Source organism: Neophocaena asiaeorientalis, unplaced genomic scaffold (genome assembly GCF_003031525.2).
Source record: "Neophocaena asiaeorientalis asiaeorientalis breed wild unplaced genomic scaffold, Neophocaena_asiaeorientalis_V1.1 scaffold889, whole genome shotgun sequence".
Taxonomy (NCBI): domain Eukaryota; kingdom Metazoa; phylum Chordata; class Mammalia; order Artiodactyla; family Phocoenidae; genus Neophocaena; species Neophocaena asiaeorientalis.
In genome coordinates this window covers 1-19,260 of record NW_020171798.1, presented here as the reverse complement: position 1 = coordinate 19,260, position 19,260 = coordinate 1, and the positions used below count along the sequence as shown (strand labels likewise).

The following is a 19,260-nucleotide window of genomic DNA, read 5'->3' as shown; positions in this document are numbered from 1 at the left end:
GAGTCCCCTCCCCGCGGGGCAGCCGTGCGGTGGCGTCCGGGCGGCCCCGGCGGAGCCCGGCGCGGCTCGAGGTCCGTGGGCACGCTGGGGGCGCGACTCCTTTGTGGTGGTTTGAGCGGGACGTTTGCGGTCGGGCTGGCTTCGGAACTGGGGAGCGGGAGGACCCCGTGGGGTGAGTGTGACCTCAGTGTCAGAGGAGCGGAGAGAGGTCGGGGCAGAGGTGTGAAGGCTAAGCGAGGAAATGAGTGAGGATGCACCCCGATGCGGACGCACCGGGAGGGGCGGTTCCCCGTTGCAGAGAACCCCAGTAAGTGGGTACTGGCGGCGGCAGCCCCTGGCTTACGGGAATCGGTTCCCCCCCACCCCGGTAACTTGCGAGGTATTTATGTGGACGCCGAAGAATTCGGTGCCTAACGTGTGTTTGTGCGCGCGCTGAAGGACGGGAACTTTCACTGCCTTATAGAATTGAAAGGTATTTTCCAGCGCTGCGCCTCTCTGCGTGGATTATGGATTCATTACCCCCCAACTTTTCCTCCGCTAGGGGTTAGTGTGGAACTAGTGTCAAGTTTTCGTGGTGGTCATGAAATGTTTAATCTTACCAATGAATTATTTTTCTGCCGCGGGGGCAGGGGGTTTGCAGTTTTTTAGGTTCCAAGTTTTCTTATTCCCCAAAACAGCATTTCCGTGGAGGGTCGCGTCTTGAATCCTCGTGTAACTGGGACTGGGTGAAAATGGTAGGAACGGTAGACAAATCCATGCTGGGTAGATAGCTCAGAGGAACCTCCTCTGCACGTGATCAGCATAATGAGGTTACCTTTTACACAAAACATCGGGAGGTCATTTCAATACAAGGGACTTAAGGGGTCGTTTCTATTCTGCCACTCCCCTCCCCCCAAACCACCACTCCAAAACCAGCCGACTCTCCCCCCAGATATTTTGGGGGAAAATCCTTTTCACTTTCTTGGTCTAGAATCATGCATCCTTTTTTGGAAGGGGTTGGGGGCACGTGTGGAAATCGTACTTGAGGGTTTCTGACCGTGAAATCCCGGTGTGAGATGGGGAGGGCGAGGGGAGATTATAGGAAGACCAGCTGTTCTCTCCTCTCTGGAAATTACCTCCAACCCAAAAGGTTACCACCACTACCTTGGAGAGCTACCAAGTAAAGCCAGCGTTTACTGATAAATTTTGTTTGGTAATCCCAGTTTACTCCAACCCTGCCATTTTTTTCAGCGAAGCTGAAACCCAGAAAGATGGAAACCTCCCTAAAATCATGCAGCTCGGTGGCCTGGCGGAGGCTGGGGCAGAGGACCTCTTGATCCTCCCTGGTGCTTCTACTAGCGCTAGCCATAAAGCCAGGTTCATTACCTGTTTCTAAATATCAGTTTGTGTTAACATACTTTAAATGCAGTATGGTAGCATACTGTTTACGGGAATTTGAGGGTAAAATCTTCCGCAGCAGAGTTAGTTATTGGCTTCTACAAGGTTGATCATGAGGACGGCTGACTTTCTTCAAGCTTGGTGTGTGGATTATGTAAATTGAATACTCTCTGTATTGTCATTCTTGGCTTTGAAAGCAATACAGGAAATGAGTAGTAACAAAACTCAATATACTCTCCGTTGTTTTATTTTAACTCCTGGGTTTACTGACCTTGATAATAATACATTGCAGCATGGGCAAAATCGGAGTTAAAATTACATGCAACCTTCCAAAATGGGAAAAGTAGGCCATGTGATGTATGAGTATGTAACTATAGAATTAGGTTTCAATTAGATTTCAGTTCTTATTGTTCAACTAAGAATCTTACATTGTTACTTTTTAACAATGTAAGATTATTTTAAAATATATTTAAGATGTATTTCTAACAATAATGAGCGTGTCCTTGAGATCTACATTTTATTAAATGAGCAATTCTGTGTAGAATACAATGAAAAAGTCAAAAATATTATCTCGACTTTTGCATCTATATGTAATCTAATGCAAGCTTATAGACATGAAACATTTTGTTCAGGGGGCCTAGTAGAAATTGACATCAGTTAAACATGTAGGATAGAGACCCATGAGAAAATCCAGGAAGACCAATTTACCAAGAGAGTTCTTTAATGGTTAACTTTTTCTTAAAGACGTGTACATGGTTTCTTGTCATATGAATTTTTAGTCTTATAAAATTGCCACTTGAAGGGTGGGGATATAGCGGTCTTGAGTTTTCCCCTTTTTTTTCTTTTGGTTTTTTGTTTTGTTTTATTTTAATTGAGTAGCTATTTCACTAGTAAAGAATTCTATTTTCTTATTGTAGCTTGGTGTGTGCCTTGCCTAGTTTCACTTGATACTCTTCAGGAATTATGTAGAAAAGAAAAGCTCACATGTAAATCGATTGGAATCACCAAAAGGAATCTAAACAATTATGAGGTGGAATACTTGTGTGACTACAAGGTAGAAAAGGTAAGGCAAATATCTAGACCCTTAAAAGAGACCTAATCAGACTTCAATTCAGTATTTCATATTTCTGTGACATAAAAAGAACCTTAAAAGTAAGCAGAACTCTTCTTAATGGTTAAAATTCTTGGCCATAATAAAGTTGTGTCCTATCATCTGTTTTGCCAAATAACATTGAGAGGATTTTGAAGCATAAAATGTTCTTATATTAGAATATTTCAAGGTGCTTATATCAATATCATTCTACATCCAACTCTTGATTATCTCCAGGTGGATTACCAGAGCAAATGTTTTATCTGAGATTGGCTTCTCCTGTCACTCATTTTGTTCCTGAATCATATTTCCCCACTATCACCTGAGATGAACCTAGAAGTTCAAGCCAATTTTAGTGGTACTGAATCTCCTCAAGAAGCATCACTGTTTGTATCTCCTGCCATCCCGTCAAACTCCTGCTAGCAGTGAGGTTCTGTTGTGCAGTAAAACGGCCTGGAGTTCACAGTCATTTCTAGGCTTCGTCTAGAACCTCATGACTTCAGTGAAGTCATTTAACTTCTCTGGGCCTCACTTTGTTTCTGTTCCTCTCCAGGGTTGTTCTTCAAGAAGCTCTTTCAATCTAAACCTTGCAATGTATTTTTGAGTAATTCAGTTTTCTATAGCCTACTTCCTCTACAAGAACTGTGTTTCAATTAATTAATCTGTCCATTCTTGCAGATGAATGAATCAGGAATCCTGCTTAATTCTTTGCTTTCCTTCTTTTTCATCCTCCATATGGATTCAGTCATTAAATCCCATTCTTCCTTTGAAACATCCATCTTCTTTTTGGTATCACTGACTTCCCCACTCAGTGGGATTTTATGATGAAGCATTTCACCTACACTCTCAGCAGCCTTCAACCCCAAAACAACCCTGTCATCTGCCAATTCAGTTTATAAACCCTGGCCTGACCAGCCTAGCCACAGGTGTCATATAATCACACTTCTTGGTTCCGTGACATATTATTTCTATTCTTGCAATGCTCAGTTCTACTTGACAAGCTTTTTATCTTTTGCTTGCTCCTTCCATTTTCGTCATCAGTTTCCCCAAATTTTATTACTTTTCTGGACTTCTGACTGTATCCCTTCCCTCACCCTCTCATATTCAGCTGCAGACTTCTGCCTCACTGGATCCTTCAAGGATGAACTTTCAACTTATCTTCACACCACACCAGTTATCTGTATCTTTGTTCATTCTTTCAGAGGTGTCACCATTTTTCTTTTTTCTTCCTACCCATCCCCTTTAGGACTTTGCTTAATCTCTGATGTCCTTTTTTTTTTTTTGCGGTACGCGGGCCTCTCACTGTTGTGGCCTCTCCCGTTGCGGAACACAGGCTCCGGACGCGCAGGCTCAGCGGCCATGGCTCACGGACCCAGCTGCTCTGCGGCACGTGGGATCTTCCCGGACCGGGGCACGAACCCGTGTCCCCTGCATCGGCAGGCGGACTCTCAACCACTGCGCCACCAGGGAAGCTCTCTGATGTTGTTTTTGTATCAAGCACTGTTTTTCCACTGCTTTATCTTAATCAATAAACCTATTCAGATCTTCCTTAACCTTCCGAAATCTTTCTTACGTCTTCCATCCCCACTCAAGCATTTCCTGTCTTTTCCTTCTACTTCATTTCCCACTAACTTTTTAAAGACGGCTTTATTGACATATAATTCACATACCCTACAATTCACCAATTTAAACTGTACAATTCAAAGGTTTTTGTACCCTCTCAGAACTATTCTAAAACTTTTTGTGGAGATGGTAGCACATTTTCATTACCCTAAAAAGAACCCCATACTGCTTAGCCATCACCCCCCAAACCTCCCCATCTCTTTTCCCCGCTAACCCTAGGCGACCACTAATCTACTTTCTGTCTCAATAGATTTACCTATTGGGACATCTCATATGAATGGAATCGTACAATATTTATGGGATCCTTTATGATTGGCTTCCTGCATTTAACATAATGTTTTCAAGGTTCATTCATGCTGTAGCACGTATCAATACTTCATTTTTTTTATTGCCAAATATTCCATTGTATGGATATATCACATTTAATTTATCCATTCATCACTTGATGGACATTTGGGTTCCTGTTTGGGGGCTATTATAAGTAATGCTGTTATGAACATTCATGTACAAGTCTTCGTGTGGGCATGTTTTCATTTCTCTTGGATATATACCTAGGAGTTGAATTGCTGGGTTATGTGGTACCTCTGTGTTTAACCATTTGAGCAGCTGTCAAACTGTTTTGCAAAGTGACCGCACCATTTTACATTCCCACCAGCAGCGTATGAGGGTTTCAATTTCTACATGTGCACCAATACTTGCTATTATCTGACTTTTTGATTATAGTTGTCCTTGTGGGTATGGAGTGTCTCATGGTTTTGATCTGCATTTCTCTGATGGCTAATGATGCTGAGCATCTTCTCAAGTGCTTATAGCTCTCGGTCCGCAGCCTGTTAGGAACCAGGCCGCACAGCAGGAGGTGAGCGGCCGGGGAGTGAGCGAGGCTTCACCTGCCGCTCCCCGTCGCTCACGTCACCGCCTGAACCATCCTCCCCCCGCCTCCCCCACCCCAATCCATGGAAACATTGTCTTCCACGAAACCGGTCCCTGGTGCCAAAAAGGTTGGGGACCGCTGCTTATAGCCATTTGTGTATCTTCTCTGGAGAACTGTCTATTCAGATCCTTTACCTGTTTTCTTAAATTGGGCTGTTTGTCTTTTTATATTGAGTTGTAACAGTTCTTTGTGTATTCTAGATAGTCCCTTATCAGATACACAGTTTGCAAAAAATTTCTGCTGTAGCTTGCCTTTCCACTTGTTACTGACTTTTTAACCCTCTCTGTTCTGATTGACGGCTGTCAGTGGCCTCCTCAAGGCCAAACTCGAGGACCTCAGATCTTACTGTGCCAGTTTGCAACACCTAACACTGTTGGCTACTCTTTTCTTCCCTGAAACTCATGTCTTGGAGAGACTGCCTAGGTTCTGGTTCACATTCTGCTTCTACCATGTACTAGTTGCGTGACCTTCAGCACATTGCATAGGTTCTCTTTCCTTCGCTGCTTCCCGTACGGGATGAGGATCTTTACAGCACCAGCTCGTGGGGTTACTGTGAGCAGAGACTGACCTGTGGCGGTCACGCCGTAGAGGGGTGTACTCTCTCATCATTGTTACTCACCTCTATCTCCACTTCTTTTCGCCACCAGTTTTTCTTACTGTTCTTTCTGAATCTCCTTTACAGTCTCTTACCTGTCCTTCTCAAGTGTTAATACATAATCTCCAAGGCTCTGTCCTTGGCCCCCTTCTCACTTCGAAGCTGCTCTGTAGATGACCTCTTTCCCAGTGGTTTCTACTTCTATCTATTTGGCTCATGACCCTCAGATCTTTGTGAGGCATTGACTTCTTTCTGAGCTTCATTTTAAGCTGGACACCCTACAGGTACCACATTCAACGTATTCAAAACCGTACCCGTTTTCCTCCCTCAAATCTGTGTCCTGATCTAGTGTTCCCTACCTGGTTTGACAGAATCATAATACTCCCAGTTACCTAACCTTATAATTGCATACTTTTTTAATTCTTCCTTCCTCCCTACCCTCTAAATCTAATAGGTCATCAGATTATGTGGTCTCTACCTCTCTGTCTTTTCCTGTTCATTCCTGTTATACTTTGACAGAGTAAGTTACCAAGGAGTCTGTGCTTACGTTGAAAGAGCTGCCAGTTTTCTTTCTTATGCTACAGAATTCTGAGTATTATAGTTCAGTTTGGGTAACTTTTGCTACTAGTTTCTCCTTCATCCTTCTCCTTTTGGTTCCTTGCTTTGGAATAAGCACGCTTTGCACTCTTATGTCCTCCTACAACCCACTTACATTCCTCACTTTTTTTTTTTTTTGTGGCCTCTCCCGCTGCGGAGCACAGGCTCCGGACGCGCAGGCTCAGCGGCCATGGCTCACGGGCCCAGCCGCTCCGCGGCATGTGGGATCTTCCCGGACCGGGGCACAAACCCATGTCCCCTGCATCGGCAGGCAGACTCTCAACCACTGCGCCACCAGGGAAGCCCTATTCCTCACTTCTTATCCTGCCTAGCACAGATAACTGAATCTGTAAGCCAGTGTTACTTGAACGTACCTCTGCCTTTCTACCTTTTCTGTCTGTCTGTCTGTCTCTCATGTTCAGGGCAGGTGAAAGATCTTAACACCCTATCCTTTTCTTATGTGTTCCCCTCCATTTAGCTCATGAAAGACACTGTTTCAGTACCATATTCTTCAAAGCCATTGCAGTTGTTTCTGAAACACAGCTCTGATTGCATTAGGACCTTCCTTTAGCCCTTTAAATGGCTCCCTGGTGTCTGCCAGTCTAAGCTGAGACCCTTTGGACTAAGGCTGTTATCATCTGGCCACCAGCCCCCTTTCCAGCTTGTAACATACCCTACTTGTAACATATCCTACTTGTATGTTCTCTTGTAACATTTCCTACTTCCTTACCGCATTGATATACTTGTAAATTCTTCCATGTAGCTAAGGTTTACTGAGTGTCTACTAAGAGCTGAGCACTCTTCCAAGCATTGAGAATCTAGCTAAAAAACAAACATAGCTTATATTCCAATATCTGAACACATCACGCACCTTTGTGCCCTTTTGCTTTTCTCATCCAGTTCCCTCTTTGAAATGTTATTTCCCTTCTCTCCTTGCAAAATCTGCATGGCCTGCAAAGTTCAACTGAAAGGTTACCACCAACCATAGAGCCTTCTTCCCTTCCCCACCTCTAGCAAAATTAATTGCTTTATATTCAGGACTTATAAAGCACTGTTCTTGTCATTATTCTAGAGCTGTTCACATTTTGTAGCTTTGTTTCATACCTGCTGAACTGGCAACAATTTGAGGGCCAGGACCGTGTCTTACTATAGCCCCTAGTACATAATGGGTATTTAGTTCATGGTTGATGAATTGAATTGGTTTTGCGTCAGTGATTTCTCCAGTCCTCACCGTCACTGTTAGACTAGACCTCCATAGCGTCACGCTTAAATTATAGCAGCAGTTTATTGACTGATATCTCTGGTTTCACCTTTCTGTTGTCTCACTCAATAAACATTTGAGTTTATTCTGTGTGTCAGGTGCTACATTAGGCAGTGGGAAAATAAAGGTTCATGGGAAACTGTCCCTAACCTTAAGGAACTCACAGCCCAGTGAAAAAGATTGACGAGTAAATCACCCAATGCAATAGTATAATAAGCGCTAGGGCAGACATCATGATGTGATCTGTGAGAGGTATGCCTGCGCTGGTCAGAGAAGGCTTCCCAGAAAAGATAATATCCAGCTGGGGCCTGATAAGATGAGTAGAGTCTTTCCTTAAGGCTTTAACATAGAGAATGGGGTGGTAGGATCTGGAAGTGAGAGACAGTGAGAGACGAGTAGAGGAACTCCAGCCGTCCTGCAGCAGTGGGGAGTCATCTGAACGGTTCTGAAAAGAGTGACACTATCAGATATGCAATTCAGAGAGTTTCCTCTCTGCAGTGAGGAACGTGGATTGGCAGGAAGGGGAATGACATATGTATAACTTACACATTCTGAAAGGCTGTTGCAGTAATCTGGGCAAGAAGAGGTGGTGCTTGAACTAAAGTAGTAACGATGAAGATAAGTTGGTGCTTTTCTGAATTATAGCGGATGTAAAATTTAAGTCTGTGGTTTAGTGGTCAGGGGGTTGGCTGGGGATCCAGCAGTGAGGGATCCACATCTAGGAAAGCTTGCCATGGCGTGGATAGTAATACTGTTCACCAAGACCCAGGAATATAGGAAGATGAGGCTTAAGGAGGATTAGGATAGGAGGACTAGATTGAAGTTGGAGAAGAAGGCTGAGAACATTTACGTGTAAGACGACCAGTAGATAGTTGGAAATGTGGCTCCAAATCAAGAGTGAGAACTAGGTGGAAGCATTGTTCTTGAAGCGATTGGCGAGAAGATGGGGATTGAAGCCCCAGGACTGGGTACAGTTATGCCTTCATTAACTCTGCAGGTACTTCTCCAGTCTTCTGCCGTCTGCCACGTCACGCACTGGGCACTAGCAGTCTCAGCAGAGAACGGCACAGAGGCGTGGCCCCTGACATCACGGGGTCTGTCTTTCAGTGAGAGCAGAAAAACCTTAAATATCATTGTACAAAGGACTTAATTGTAGTTGAGGTAAGGCTGATGTAACAGAAGGCTCTAGCTCATCCTGGAGAGAGTAGGCAGGTGTCCGTGAGGTCTGATGTTTAAACTTAGTACTAAAGGGTGAAAAGATAATGGGGGAGGGTATTGAGTCAGAAGATAGCCTGACTCCTTCAAGGAATTTGCAGTGTGAGTGGAACATAGAGGGATTGAAATGAGGCTGGAAGGATGGGGCAGGCCCCAGAAAGTGCATCTCCTTGTAGGCCAAGAAAGGAATTTTGGACTTTAAGGGCAATAGGGAAATATTTTGTAGTTTTGAGCAGGGGAGTGACTTGGGGAGAGAGGGGTGTTGAAAATATCACTCTGGCTGTTGTGCCGTGAGTGGATCGAAAGGATAAGAGGCCATTGCAGTGATCCAAGTAGAGAAAACGGGTGAAGAGCCAGGACTGAGGAGCAGTAAGTGGTACTCCCAGGAAGAACTGTCAAAGCAACGGAGAAAAACTGGCAGGAAAGGTAGGAAGAAAATCAGAAGAGTAAACACGGCAGCCTGAGGAGGAGATAATGTCAGTAAAATAGAGTCATACCCAGTGGGTCAAAGAAGTATAAAGCTCCCTCTGGATTGAGCAATGGACGGGTCATTGACACCCTTAGAGCATTTCTGTGGTATGGATAGAAGAAGCCGAAATAGAATGAATTAAAGAATTAGTTGGAGGTGAGAGAGTAGGGTCAAGTGGTATGGGCGACTCTTTCCAGAACTCTAGCTTTGAAGAAGGGCTGTGTAGGGTCTAAGGGTGTTTATAATTTTTAATTTAAGAAAAAATCCAAGTAGATAATATGATTTTAAAAATTGCATGTTATGAAGCATCTTATACTGAGACTATACCTTAGTCTCCGATCTCTGACCTTTTAGTAATTTATCATATCTTTTCAAGATCCCTTACTTATTCAAGCATTTATATCTCAAAGGAGGTTTAGTTTAATTTTGCCTTTAAAAAATAAGGGATATTCAGATGCTAGAGAGGATCAGGAGAGAGCAAGAGACTGAAGGCACAGGAGATGGGGGTAATTGACGGAGGAAGGGCCTCTCTCCTGTTGTGTCTGTGGTCCCCTTCTTGTCTAGCTCCACGCTAGGGTCACGTGCTACTGAAAATAACGGGGGAGGCCGTGGGATAGGGACTCCTGAGGGAAGAGGAGGAGGTCTGAAATAGCCAGCTCGGGAAGTGGAAAGTATGCTAGCTGGGGGAACAAGCAGGTGGTTACCGTGATGAGCTCATGTCAGGTCCAGTGGAACTCAAAGGTGTAAACTGTGGTAGTCTCACTGCTGTGTGATCCTCCTGTGCCATGTTCTTGCCACGTCACCCCTTCATACAGAAAAATTTCTGACAAAACTGGGTTCTCTTTATTAACATCCTCACCTCATCCGTGAAGAACACCCATGCACATCAGTGGGGCTTCTCCCTTAGGAATCAAATATTAAAGAAATACTACCCAAAGCTTTGATTTCTTAAAGTATCCAGATCATTCTATGTCTCTAGGACTACCACTATACTGCATGGCCACATACTACCACATACTAACACATACTACCACATACTAACAAAATAGCCACATTTAACAATAGAGTCATACTCCTAAAAGACTGATGGCGCTTAAGAGTGATTTGTTAAGAACTGGAATAACAGAAATCATTAGACTAAAACCTGAATTTTAGAGACCAGGCAAGCAGAGCTCCAAGAGGGACTTCTCCAAGGTCATGTTGTTCGTTTGTGTCAGCCTTGGGCCTCTAACCCAGGCCCCCAAACTCCTACCCTCTGTCTGGTTACTGGTATGGAAATCTAGTGACTTTCCATTGACTGTAATAGTTCTCAAACTGTGTTCTCATGGAACACTGGGATTTTCATAATCAGATTAAGGCTATTCTACCACTAATAGTGAATACTGTGATTACTTCAAAACTTGCAGGGGAAAAATAGCTAATGGGAAGGCAGATTTTTTTTGTTGTTCTTTTTGGTGCCCCCATAGATATATGTATTTTAAAGTGTTTGTGCTAGCTACCACTTACTGGCTACAGACAGCAGATGACAGAACAAATACTGAGAAACCATGAATTGCTATCTCCAGGTTAAGTTGAGCAGCCTGTATTTCTTTTAAGGATCCATATCGTTACTGTTGTGATTTTTATATTGCATACGTGTTGGTAGTTGTATTTTTCGTTATACATTCAGAAACATTTAGTCAAAGCCTAGGATATAGTAGGGAATTGTGCTTGGTTCTGGGGCTGCAAAGAATAAGATTCTTTCCTTCCCCACAAATGGCTTATAGTTTCGATTAGAAATGGGAACACGAGTTGGCAGTAATCAGAGGCAGGGAAGACTTCACGGGAGAGATGACATTTGAGCTGAGTTTTAAAGATGAGTAGGTTTTTCTGCATATAAAAGATGAGACTGAAATAAGTGTTCAGTAGGCAAATGGAAGAAGACATTCTAATTAGAAATAACTGTGTGAACAAAGGAACAGAAAAGCATGAAAAGGCCTGGCATGTTCAGTTACTAACAGTAGTTCAGTGTGGCTGGAGGGTGGTGTGTGAATGGGGCCACACTGGAACATTGAGTCAGGGAGGCATCAGGGACCCAGTCAAGAATGATCTTTGTTATAATAGGAAGTTTGAGCTTAATTCTTTAGGCAGTGGGCGAGCCATTAAAATTTTTAAGCAAGAAAATAACAGAATGGCTGGCACTGTGGATTTTTTGTTTTTATAAGAAAACTACACGTTAGTAGAGAAGGACAGAGTGGAGTGTTATCAGTCTGGTGGCAGGGAAACCGGTAGGAGATCAGTGTCCTAATCCAGGCAAAGCTGAAGGCTTGCAGGAACGGGTGTTCTGGCGAAAGAGGTGGGCCAGAAGAAGCATGTGGAGAAACTTGGTGATGGGTTGGGTTGAGAGGAAGGAAGAGGTGAGATTGACATGGTTTGCGACTTGTGTGACTAGGCAGATGGGGGTAAGGCTGCCATTGATGGCGAATACAGAGAGAAACCATTCAGGAACAACAGTGGCGAGTTCCATGTAGATAGATTGATTAAGAACCTGTGGGACAGACATCCAGTAGGCTATTGACTATATGGGGTTGCAGCTAAAATTTTGGGAGAATCAGCATACAGTTAAAACCATTGGAGTGAAGAGGTTGCCCAGAGAGAACATTTGGAGCAAGAATTCTTAGCCTAGAATCCACATACCCTGAATTTACCCATTGTATCATACATGTGACTTTTGATAGGGGAAGGTCTGTAGCTTTCTTCAGATTCTCAAAAGAGATGAACCCTTGTTTAGTGTGAAAAGGGGCCAAAGACAGAGCCCTGAGTGTCTGCATTGTGTAAGTGCAGTTCCTAGTAGACAAGATGGAATTAAATGTATTTGCATGGAATGAAGCTCCCCACAGAAACACCTTGGTTTCTAAGAATTGTAAAAACCATTGGCCTACGATAAAGTCAGGTGTTCAGAGCTGTCCGGAATTTGCTCTTGCCTTGCCGTTACCATTCTCTCTCTCGCTTCAGTGTTCTAAACTGTAAAGCTGGCTAAGTCCATCTCTTCACTGTTTTCTGGATACTTCACGCAAATCTTAGCTCCAGGCTTCTGCTTGTGTTTTTCATCCTGCCTGCCCTGTGCCCTACCCAACAAATGCTATCAATCTTTCACAGTGTAGTTTGTTCTACTTCCTCTGTACCTTTTTCTCATTGACCTATATTGATTTCCCTCTGTGTATTTTAGTGGTATCTATTGTCTTATTTGTTTTGGCATTTAAAATTGTACCACCTTGCACTGCTACTTATTTTACATACTATTGCCTTCCTTTCCCAGCGAGATTTTGCTCCTAAAGGCTAGTATTACCTTGCATCTCATCACACCCTCTAGTGACCAAACTTTCATATGCTCATAATAGATACTAAAATATTTGAATGAATTTAACCTAAGCTAAACATAGTGGGGAAAATGTCTTGAAGAAAAAAATTAATAAGATGCATTCCAAATTATACAGGAATGATTAACAGACCATTTTTATGACTCCACTCCATTTCTATAGGTAATCAAGAGTTGATTGCATATCTGAATAAGATACTGATATCCTATGAGACTTAAGAAATTTTTGACTTCTATTTGAAATTTTAGGGTATTGAAGTAATTGAATTTAAGTCAAACTGATTTTTCTGTATAAAATTATCTTATTTTTCAAAATGGAAAGATCTTTTTTTGATTTTAAAAGTAAAACAAGGCTTATAAAATAAAAGGAGTCTACAAAGTAGAAATAAAACGTTACTAATATTTCTGTAGCACTCAGGCTTTCGAAGCATCTTTACCATCCGTAAATTAGGTAGGTACAATGTGATTAACATACAGAGCTTGCAAGCGACTCATCATAGAACGTTATTTTGGAAGTTGACTACAGTGGCAGTGTTTTTAGTTTTGCTGAATGATAATTTAGCTTAATCACCTGACTTGAAGCCACCATTTCTGTTTCTTTCCTTGTTTGCTGGTAACTTTGGTATAACCCAGGGCTACGGTAGGAAAAGCTACAGCAGGGAGAAAAAAAAAAAAGAGGACCAGGGTTGCATTGCTTTATTTTGGAATCAGAAACATTTTTAACTTTCATAATTAAGGGGAATCGGTAATGTTAGATACTGCCAAGTGGATCTCATTATTATTGAGCATATATCTGCCAACAGCAATCCCGAATTGTAGTAGTCACCTCAGGAGGGAGAAATCCATGTTACGTTTTAGTGAGCCGGTATGACTGACGCTTCTGTTACATGTCTAGGCTTTTTGTGTCCTGGAATCATAGTATATATTTCCATAGAAGTACAGTTTTTGTGCAATGCTCACACCATAATTGAGCCACTTTTTTTAACAAAACATATTTTGACCATTTTCACAAAGAAGCAAAGGTCTTTTAATTAACAATCATTACTGCTTATTGGGTAGAATATAATAAAACCTTGAGATGAAGATAAGCCCTCTCACTCGTCAGGTGACCTCCTGCAAAGCTGCCTCAGTGCCCCTCACCCAGTGGTGCCTCCACAGTGCGGCTTATACCACATTGCCTAGACCTGCCAGGTCACTTGGCATTAATAAACTATGACTAGTAAAACATCCTTACTTTATAATAAAACCTTTATTAAAAATTTCAGGAGAAAGCAAATGTATCCCAGTTAAGTTTTTATCAATATCTATGAATTAAAATAACTAAAAACCGTAGAATGCAGTTTAATCACTTTCATATTTCAGAAGGCGTTTTACCCTAGCTCTCGTGGATATATGTTCACTATTCCAGAGAACAAAGACAAAATTGAGAGGCTTTACTTGAAAATTTTTTTTCTTACATACACTACCTTTTTTAAGAGAAACTTAACATAGCATTGCCTGGCTTTAAGGGAAGAAAACGTAGCCAGTCACTGGGGTGGGAAGGCAAGATTTCAGGTACCATGGTGGCCAGCAGCAGTCTGAGGGATAAGTCAAAGTATTTGATCTTTGGTGCCTTGAGGGCCTGCCGCCTAATCCAGCCGCGGGCGAGTCTAAGGTAAGAACTCTCTGGAATTGTGCTGTTCAATAGAAATATAGTACAAGCTACATATGTATACAGTCGGCCCTATGTATCTTCGGGTTCTGCACCCCAGGATTCAACTAACCCCGGATCGAAAATACTTGCAAAAGAAAAATATTCCAGAAAGTTCCAAAGCAGAACTTGAATTTGCCATGTGTTGGCAACGATTTATATAGCATTCCCATTATATTAGATATTGTATGTAATCTAGAGATGATTTAAAGTACATGAGTAGGTTATATGCAAATACTGTGCCATTTTACATATGAGACTTGAGCATCCGTGGATTTGGGGTTCTGAGAGGGGTCCTGGAACCAATCCTCTGGTGAATACCGAAGGACGACTATGATTTTAAATTTCCTTGTAACCATGTTAAACAAAATGGAAAGAAACAGGTGAAATTGCTTTGAGTAATACATTTAATTTAACCCCAAATATTATTTCAACGTGTAATTGATATTTACACATTAAGAAATACTTTTTAAAAATTAACAAATATTGTGCGTTGTTTTTTTGTGCTGAGTTGTTGAAGTGCAGTGCGTATTACACTTAGAGCACATCTCAATTCAGACTAGCCACATTTCCTGTGCTCCGTCGCCACACGCAGCCAGGGATGACTGTATGGGACAGTTCACTCTAGAAAATCTAGGGGATGTGTGCCCAGGACACTGAGAAAAAGAACTTCCCTCACAGCCAGTGTAAAATATGAAATTACGGACCTTAGAGGATGCCTACATCTGTGCTGGCCAAGCAAGCCACTGACCTGGGTCATAAATTATTCATTTTGGGACAACTTATTTCCATGATCAAGATCAATATATTTTGTGTCACTTGATCACTGTTTGGTAACATATTCATGACTTTCAGTGCTTTTATCTTTCTCCAGGTGCGACTCTTTTGTCTCTGGTCAAACGTCATGCCACATCTAAATTCTATGCATAGTTTATGTAATATAAAGAAAAATAGTTTTATTTTTATGATTTGTATTTTATCTGCTAGTAACTTGTGGCTGTGTATTCTGAACTTTATTAAGAAAAATGATAATGAATACCTTACTCTTTAAGATATTAAATTCTTTTCAGTAATTGGGTCTGTCATAATCTGATTTGCATTTTCTTTTATATTTTAAGGATATGGAATATTATCTTGTAAAATGGAAAGGATGGCCAGATTCTACAAATACTTGGGAACCTTTGCAAAATCTCAAGTGCCCATTACTGCTTCAGCAGTTCTCTAATGACAAGCATAATTATTTATCTCAGGTAAAGAAAGGCAAAGCAATAACTCTAAAAGAAAATCACAGAGCTTTGAAGCCTGCCCTTGCTGAATACATTGTAAAGAAGGCTAAACAAAGGATCGCTCTGCAGAGATGGCAGGACGAACTCAACAGAAGGAAGAATCACAAAGGAATGATTTTTGTTGAAAATACTGTGGACTTAGAGGGCCCCCCTTCAGACTTCTACTACATTAATGAATACAAACCAGCTCCTGGAATCAGCTTAGTGAATGAAGCCACCTTTGGTTGTTCATGCACAGATTGCTTCTTTGAGAAATGTTGTCCTGCTGAAGCTGGAGTTCTTTTGGCTTATAATAAAAATCAGCAAATTAAAATCCCACCTGGCACCCCCATTTACGAATGCAACTCAAGGTGTCAGTGTGGACCCGATTGTCCCAACAGGATTGTCCAAAAAGGCACGCAGTATTCACTTTGCATCTTTCGGACCAGCAATGGCTGTGGCTGGGGCGTAAAGACCCTCGTGAAGATTAGGAGAAGGAGCTTTGTCATGGAGTATGTCGGAGAGGTACGCTCGCTTCTCTCATAGCGCACAGTGTGCGGGAGGCTCGTGCTCTTGAGGCGCCGCCTTTTACCTCAGTAACAAACACGCTTGGTACGTTTTGCTGTTACCGTTTGCAGATATGTACGGACTTCAGGTTTGAGGGAAGGGTTCACTGGCATCATGAGAAATACAAACTTGAATGTGAACAAAAAAATCATACGCAGTGACAAATGAAGTAGAGTCGCCTTTCAACAAACACCCACTCATAGTCATTGAAACTGGCATTTGCAACTTTGAAAATATGACCAGTATTTTTACACAAAAGTCCTAAGAAGAATATCAGATCTAAATACATCCTGACTTAGAAACTTTTAAATTGTAATTTACTTCACCCATTTGACCAAATATGATTAAGTGTAGTTGGCAAAACTCAATTTTGCATCAGCATGAATGATTCTGTAGAGTACATGAATGTTTTATGAGCAAGTATTGTAAAGTACACATAAAAACATTTATTGCAGCCACCGATAAGAAAAATCCAAACTCTTTGCATCTGTAACTCAGCTACAAAGACCATTCTCTAAAATACCAACTACTGAGCACATTTATTTTTATACATATAATGCATATATACAAAAAATAGTATTTACCACATACTATTTTAGGCATACTATTCTAAGCACCTTGCGTTTCAACTCTTACTAAATTCTCTCAGCAACTCTGTGAGGTGGTAGTATTTCCTCCATTATTGTACAGCAGGAAACTGAGGCACAGAGAAATTAAGCAGCTCGCCCAAGGTCACTTAGTTAGTAGTAAAGAAGAGCCGAGGTTCAAAACCAAGGCTGCAGAATCGCTGCACTTCACCCCTACACCACACTTTTTCAAACTGAGTGGTGGGCTAAGCTGTGGCTAGAACAATGAGTGGGACTGCATGTCTGGGGTTGTCAAACCAGGTATTTTAAAAGTTGTTTGGAATTAGATCCCCTTTAATTATCTGTATTCATCCAGAATTCTGAGGTTAAACTGCATCCCTATTTTGATCCTGAAATTTTTAGATAATGGCAGATTATTATAAATCTATTCAGAATACTAGACCTTGTATAATCAAATTGTTCTCTTCTTTTGGTTTAATGAATGTGGCAGCTAAATTTGGTCGACACCATGAATCACTGGAGCCATTTTTGGTTTCTTGAGCTGAGCGTGTGGTCAGGCTGTGTTCTTCAGAGCAGAACTGTATGGATGATGGTTGTGAGCTACAGAATTTCATGAAAACCACGTATTCTACAAAACTAAACTTTCCAAACAGTTGACCGCAAATTTAACGTACCTTCTCTCCTGTATTTGTAACAAATTTCTATTTGTAACTGTACACAGATTCGTTATAGGAAAAATATGCCTTCAGAGCCTATTTAGAGCATACCTACTGCTAAATTTAGTCCTTTACACTCTGCTGTGTCTTACACAGAGCTGCAGTTGTGTAGCTTTTCTGAACATATCAAATAAATGAGAATCGAAGTTGGGTACTGTTTCCGCTTGCTAATTGTTGGGTTGTCCTCACTCTCATTTGAACGGTCATACTTCGTTTGCACCATCCATTCTCCTCTCTTTGATTTCCCTCCTCTGTTCATCTAGCTCTTCTAGTTTATGTGAATGTTTATTTTGATGGCACTTTTACTTCTTTTTATGCACCTTGAAGGCATTAATATGTTAATTAATAGATTTATGGATGGGTGTTTCTTCAGCAATAGCTATATAATATACTATAGTGTTTTCTTTTTAGGTTATCACAAGTGAAGAAGCTGAAAGACGGGGGCAGTTATATGACAACAAAGGAATCACATATCTCTTTGATCTGGACTATGAATCTGATGAATTCACAGTGGATGCAGCTCGATATGGAAATGTGTCTCATTTTGTGAATCACAGTGTAAGAGAGAAAGTATAGACAGGACTAATTAGTACTGTTTTAAAAGATTTTCCATACTTGAGGAATAATTGTCTTTAAATTATATACTCTTTTATTATCTCCAAAGTATTTTAATACAAGGGCCTCTTCTGTTAATTCCTGGTATTATTGCTGTTTTAGGAAAATTCATCAAGGTGCCTACCAAGTAACATCCATTTTGCAGGAGTCTTTACATATGTTACTTCATTTACACTTTCCAACGACTTTATGAGATAGGTATTGTCCTCGTATAGAGGAGGAAATTAATGAGCAGAGGAGTTAAGAGGTAAAAAGTTTAAGAATTAACACGTAACTCTATGGGTTACAGAAGTAAACACAGCTAAAGTTAGGGTACACAACTACAGAAGGGTAGATTTGCCGTTTCTCTTAAAATGTAAACATGTTAGCATTTTTATAAAATTTAAGAATTTCTGGAGTATTGAAGTATTTAGGGCTACTTTTCTAAATTATGAAGTAGTATTCTTAATTCTTGTTTGAAAAGAACTCAGAATACACTTGGACCCTTACCTCCAGAATCTTATACTCTATAAAAACGATTTCCAAAAGTAAGGGAGGTTAGGAGTTACTGGACACCTCCTAAGTGCTAGATGGATAACATAGTATTAGGCTTGTGAGACTGACATTATTCTATAGATTAGATGACATTATCTCCATTTCATAGATTACAAGGAAAATGTGTCTTGGAGCATAAGTTCCATAGCTGACCATATAAGGAGGTAGACCATGTTAATCTTTTGATGGATTTTATACCAAAAAACTAGTTTATGATTAGTAACGAAATGTCAGGGACCTTCTGACTCCTTTGTTTCCTGGTTTACTTACATGTTGAATTTTTTCTTAACGATAAAATTGAGATACTCTCCAAATAGATGTATTCTATTCAAGGACAATTAAATAGTTACTTTGATTTCTCAGTATGATTCACCGGATCTTTCTTGCATATGCTAGAATGTAGTGCCGAGTTCTCGAAATGCTGAGCAATTCCAAACAGAAGTTTAAGAAGTGAAACCCCATGCAACATGAAATTTGAGCTCTACAGTGCTGATTTGATTTTTTTTTAAAGTTCCTCAAGTTCTTTAAATATGCCTTACTAGAGCATGTTTTACTTTTAATTTCAATATTTCTATTTCTATTTCTAGATGTTCTACTTGGGCATTATTTGAATCTTTCTAGGCTCTTCAATAAACTTTTGATACAGTAGTCCCTCCTTATCTGCAGTTGCACCTTCTGTGGTTTTAGTTACCGGCTGTGAAACATGCTCCAAAAATATTAAATTAAAAATTTCAGAAACAAGCAAAAAAAAAAGAATATATATATATATA

The 19,260-nt window shown here is 41.0% G+C and overlaps 1 protein-coding gene across 2 annotated transcripts in view; it reads left to right on the top strand.

The window, feature by feature from the left end:
- Positions 1-18,017, top strand: part of SUV39H2 (SUV39H2 histone lysine methyltransferase) — an 18,192-nt gene extending 175 nt beyond the window's left edge. Inside the window, exons 1-3 of one of the 2 annotated variants that reach the window (XM_024738594.1) lie at positions 2,301-2,440; positions 15,325-15,996; positions 17,753-18,017. In XM_024738594.1, the coding sequence (XP_024594362.1) occupies positions 15,328-15,996; positions 17,753-17,917 (834 nt within the window). In that variant the 5' untranslated portion in view covers positions 2,301-2,440; positions 15,325-15,327 and the 3' untranslated portion in view covers positions 17,918-18,017. Of the gene's footprint in view, positions 1-2,300; positions 2,441-15,324; positions 15,997-17,752 lie in introns of those variants that run through there. The other variant, XM_024738680.1, reaches the window with a different exon arrangement.
- The last annotated feature ends 1,243 nt before the right edge of the window (positions 18,018-19,260 follow it).